This window comes from Castor canadensis, chromosome 8 (genome assembly GCF_047511655.1).
Source record: "Castor canadensis chromosome 8, mCasCan1.hap1v2, whole genome shotgun sequence".
Lineage (NCBI taxonomy): Eukaryota > Metazoa > Chordata > Mammalia > Rodentia > Castoridae > Castor > Castor canadensis.
Genome location: NC_133393.1, coordinates 122,031,178 through 122,036,057, shown reverse-complemented (window position 1 = coordinate 122,036,057; position 4,880 = coordinate 122,031,178). Strand labels below are relative to the sequence as shown.

Below are 4,880 nucleotides of genomic sequence, written 5' to 3'. Positions count from 1 at the left end.
CTGAATTTTTCAAGGATATTTTCACAGGCATCTCAATAAGCCTATCTACTAGTTTCAGAATACAAGTGTGTCTGGAATTTATTGCCTGATAACAAAAGATTCTATTCAACAAGAATTAATCCAAATAAGTAATAGATAGTAGGTCTGCAACAATGCAGTGGGCAGGGCTGGGGGGGAAGACAGGTGAAGTGACCTACAGTGAATGACCTTGATGACAAGACAACTTGTCAGTGACAGTTCTTAGGTCATTAAAAAGATATAAACATTACATTTCAACCCAAAACTATAAGTAGAAGTAGAATACACAATGAAATATACATAGATTGTCTTTGAATCTACTACATACATGCATGAACTTTAAAATATTTATTTTCGATTCCTGTAATGGCTGCTTCCTGGCAGGCGATGTTACGTGTAACACTTTAGCCTCAGCATCCGGAGCTCCAGAAAGGGAGTATCTCAAGCCCATAGAATTTTTTACATATCACTTCTTTGGAAGCTTCAAGTTCTCAAGATTCCAACATCATGACGTCAGTTTCAGCACAGTTGCTGTTAGTGCTCCTGTCACTGCTTTTGGTTGTGCCTGTTGTGGAAGCAGTAGAGGCTGGAGATGCAATTGCTCTCTTGCTAGGGGTGGTTCTCAGCATTACAGGCATTTGTGCTTGCTTGGGGGTGTATGCACGAAAAAGAAATGGACAGATGTGACTTTGAAGGGCACTTCTGAATCAAACTTCACTCTTATACCTTGAAAACCACTGAGCACAAAAGTTCTATAAAGTTCCTGACAAACAGTAAATAGGAAGGATTCACTTCTTAGTTGTTTCCTATGAAATGAGAACAAAGAGATATGTTAAATGAAAAAAAAAATGCTTCCTTTACAACAAATTAATGCACTGAAAAATGCAGCCTATAATTTGTATATACTGCTTAGGAAGCAGACCAAAGAAGTAAGATGACTTAAATTTGCATAAGTAATATTTCATTGCTTCAGAATTCTCAAAGCACATGAAATAAGATTTTGCCCAGAATCGAGCAAATCACCACTATTCAGTTTTAATCACTGCCTCCTTGGTCATTGAGGAGTCCTTTTTTCTGTGTTTTTATTAGATTTTTGTTTTAATATTGTACTTAGTTAATATTGTATTTGCATATCAAATAGCCAAAAATGGAATCTTTTACTTCTGGGGGAAAAAAGTTTAGAAAAAATGTACTCAATATGTCAAGACTGAAATGAAGAAAAGATTTAATGTTAAAAAAAAAAACTTTATATTGACTATGAAAGGGGAAAAAGGTTTAATGTAAAAAAATTTTAAATTAATTAACATCTCCATGGTGAGAAATACTACATTAAACTCATTACGTTGTAAAATAAATAAATAAATAAATAAAATATTTATTTTCCAGGAAAGCACTAATACTAGATTAAATTGTAGATGATTATTGGCAATGAGACAAATTAAGAAACATCCATAGAATATAGTGATATGATATATCTTGAAATTTGTTTTCTTCTCTCTAGAAAAATATCCAAAATTTTTGGTTCATGCCCTCACAACCCATAAAAAGTTCTAATTTGCCAGGATCCAACTAGGGAAGAAATATATCAAGAATCATTCAATATGATATCTTAGCAAAACTCACTGGAGATTAGAATTAACATCTATTAAATTATTTGGAAAATGATAGGATGATTCCAAGATGGCAGCTAGAGGTAGGAAGCAGAAAGCGACCCTCCTATAGTGAAATCTTGGAGAGACGCTGGAGACACACTTTGCAGGCATAATCACCAAGAAAAGGCATAACTTTGACCCCTCCACATCTCCAGCCGGTGCAGAGAATCTCCACTTCACGTTAAACGGAGAAACGAGGAGGGCCACCGGGGCCGCCAGTCGCCAGTGCCCATACGGCTTGGGAAGACGCGGACCAGGTGAGCTTTGCGGTACCGCGGTACCCCCACAGACAAGCCTAGGCCAGAGCAGCATAGCCCACTGGACAGACTGACCTCCACCTGGGAAAAAAAACAGAAACTGAGTAATAAGCAATAAGAACAGTTAAGACACGCTGGAAAGAGGGTGGGGCGCCCTGAGTGCTGAAGATTGGGGGAAGGGAATCCTTCCCGGGACTGTAAATAAACAAGCCGGGCGGGCAGGAGAGGCTCTGGCGGGAGCGGGGTGCGCACCCAGCAACCAGGAGCAGGAAAGCTTGTGAGAGGAGGGAAGACCCACTTCCCACGTGAACTGTAAACAAACATGGCAGCCGGCAGGAGCAGCAGCACCGCCCAGTAAGCAGGAGCAGGAAAGCTTCTGAAATTGACAGTGGGAGGAAAACTTCAGAGGAGAGGGGGGAAGACCCACCTCCCAGATGAACTGTAAATAAACACGCAGGTCTGACAACGTGGGGGCAGTGTCACCTTTCCCAGTGCTTGGAAAGGGGAAAGCCTGTAGCAGAGGCTCCCGCACAGGAGAACTCTGAGCAAACAAAGCCTGTGGGACCAGGTAAGTGCTAGCTCACCCCAGAGATCTGCATAAATAACGCCACCAGCTACAGACTGATAGCAGCAGGCAGGCAAGCCACAGTTGCAGATACCACTCTCAGAACTGTCTCCAGACGCTTTTTTTCTTTTTCTCCCTACCTTTGATGAGAGAACAACCGAATTACACCTGCAAGCTGAAAAACTTACTGAAACTGTATTGCATTTGAACTGGGGACACTTGGTGGGACTTTGTGTGTGTGTGTGTGTCTGTGTGTGTGTGTGTGTGTGTGTGTGTGTGTGAGTGTGTAGTTTTGTTCTACTTTATGCATCCCCTTTGATGAGACAACTACAGAACAACATCTGAGGCACCAACTCCAGGACTGGAGATTGAGACAGACACCCAAATTATTCAGATTGAAACTGCATTGCATATAAACTTGGATGTTTTTTGGTTTTTTTTTTTTTAATTTTCTATTTTCCATTTTATTTTAATTCATTTTTATATATAGATATTACTTTCATTTACTTATTTTTTATTTTTTTTATCTTTGATTTTCAATCCTCTCTCTGTCTCTCTAATGTCTGTTCAGCTTACTGTTGATTAGTACACTAACACTCCCTGTTTATACCTTTGAAACTCTCTTGTCTGATACCTTGTTCTGCTTTCTCCCTCTTGTCTGTATATTTGTTTTCCCCTTTTCTTTAACTTCTTGCTTTCCATCTCAGCTCACTCTTCCATTCTAAATATTACCATTGTTATTATTACAAGCTAGAAAATACTTAATTGCACACAGTACAGGGACAGTAACAACACCAAAGACAATGACAGGAAGACAGAAAAAACAGGGAAACAAGTTTCCCCACAGCAAAAAATTAGTACAGGAACCAGAGGGGAATGAAGAGAACAGAAACTCAGATCCAGACTCCAACAAAATGAAGATAAACTATGCCAAAGGACCCAATGAAGCCCACAAGAATAATTTAAAAGAAGACATACTACAAGTACTCAATGAGAATTTTATAGAGATGATACTGCATAGGGTCAACCAAAATGTACAGGAGACACTCAAGAAATTCCAAGACAATAAAAATAGAGAATTTGAAAAAGCAAAAGAAGAAATAAAGGAAACCATAGAAGCACTGTATAAACACCAAAGTGAAAGAGAGAACACAATGCATAAACGGATAAATGAACTCAGGACAAAAACAGACATTAAAGAAGAAAACTGCCAGGATATGGAAAACCTCAGAAAAAAGAACAAAACAGAACTGCAAAACAAAACGAAGGCCAATCCAGCAGAATAGAACAAACAGAAGACAGAATCTCAGAACTTGAAGATGAAATGGTAACTAAAGGAAAAACCAAAGAACTATTAATTAAACAACTCAAGACCTGTGAAAAGAAAATGCAAGAACTCACTGACTCCATCAAAAGACCAAACTTGAGAATCATGGGCATCGAAGAAGGAGAAGAGGTGCAAGCGAAGGGAATGCGTAATATATTCAACAAAATAATAATGGAAAATTTCCCAAATCTAGAGAAAGATATTCCCATACAGATGCAAGAGGCCTCCAGGACACCAAACAGACCAGATCAAAATAGAACTACTCCACGACATATCATCATTAAAACAACAAGTTCAGAAACTAGGGAAAGAATATTGAAGGCTGTAAGAGAGAAAAAACAAGTAACATACAAAGGTAAACCCATCAAAATCACAGCAGACTTCTCAACAGAAACACTAAAAACAAGAAGAGCATGGGGTAAGATCTTCCGGGCACTGAATGAAAATAACTTCAACCCCAGGATACTCTACCCAGCAAAACTATCATTCAAAATAGATGGAGCAATAAAAGTCTTCCATGATAAGCAGAAATTAAAACAATATGTGACCACAAAGCCACCATTACAAAAGATTCTGCAAGGGATCCTGCACACAGAAAGTGACACCCAACTTAACCATGAAAAGGCAGGCAGCACCAAACCACAGGATAAGAAAAAGCAAGACAGTAGAGAGTAACATCAAGTTAGGTACACACAATCAAACCTTCAAACAACTAAGACAACTAAATGACAGGAATCACCACATACCTATCAGTACTAACACTTAATGTTAATGGACTTAATTCACCCATCAAAAGACACCCTTTGACAAAATGGATTAAAAAAGAAGATCCAACAATTTGTTGCTTACAGGAGACTCATCTCACCAACAGAAATAAGCATATGCTTAGGATGAAAAGCTGGAAGAAGATTTACCAAGCCAATGGCCCCCAAAAACAAGCAGGAGTAGCAATACTTATCTCTGACAAAGTAGACTTCAAACCTACATTGATCAAACGAGATAAAGAAGGACATTCCATACTAATAAAAGGGGAAATAGACCAAAAGGAAATAATAATCATC

The 4,880-nt window shown here is 38.7% G+C and overlaps 1 protein-coding gene across 1 annotated transcript; it reads left to right on the top strand.

Annotated features, from left to right (window-relative positions):
- Positions 1–407: 407 nt before the first annotated feature.
- On the top strand, positions 408–757 carry LOC141425554 (small integral membrane protein 30). The gene has a single exon (XM_074081783.1). It carries the CDS (start codon positions 526–528, stop codon positions 703–705), a length of 180 nt encoding a protein of 59 aa, XP_073937884.1. The 5' UTR covers positions 408–525; the 3' UTR covers positions 706–757.
- The last annotated feature ends 4,123 nt before the right edge of the window (positions 758–4,880 follow it).

Bases quoted from the DNA above. Each gene is read 5' to 3' on its own strand.
- LOC141425554 (XM_074081783.1), top strand. From the start codon at position 526: ATGACGTCAGTTTCAGCACAGTTGCTGTTAGTGCTCCTGTCACTGCTT.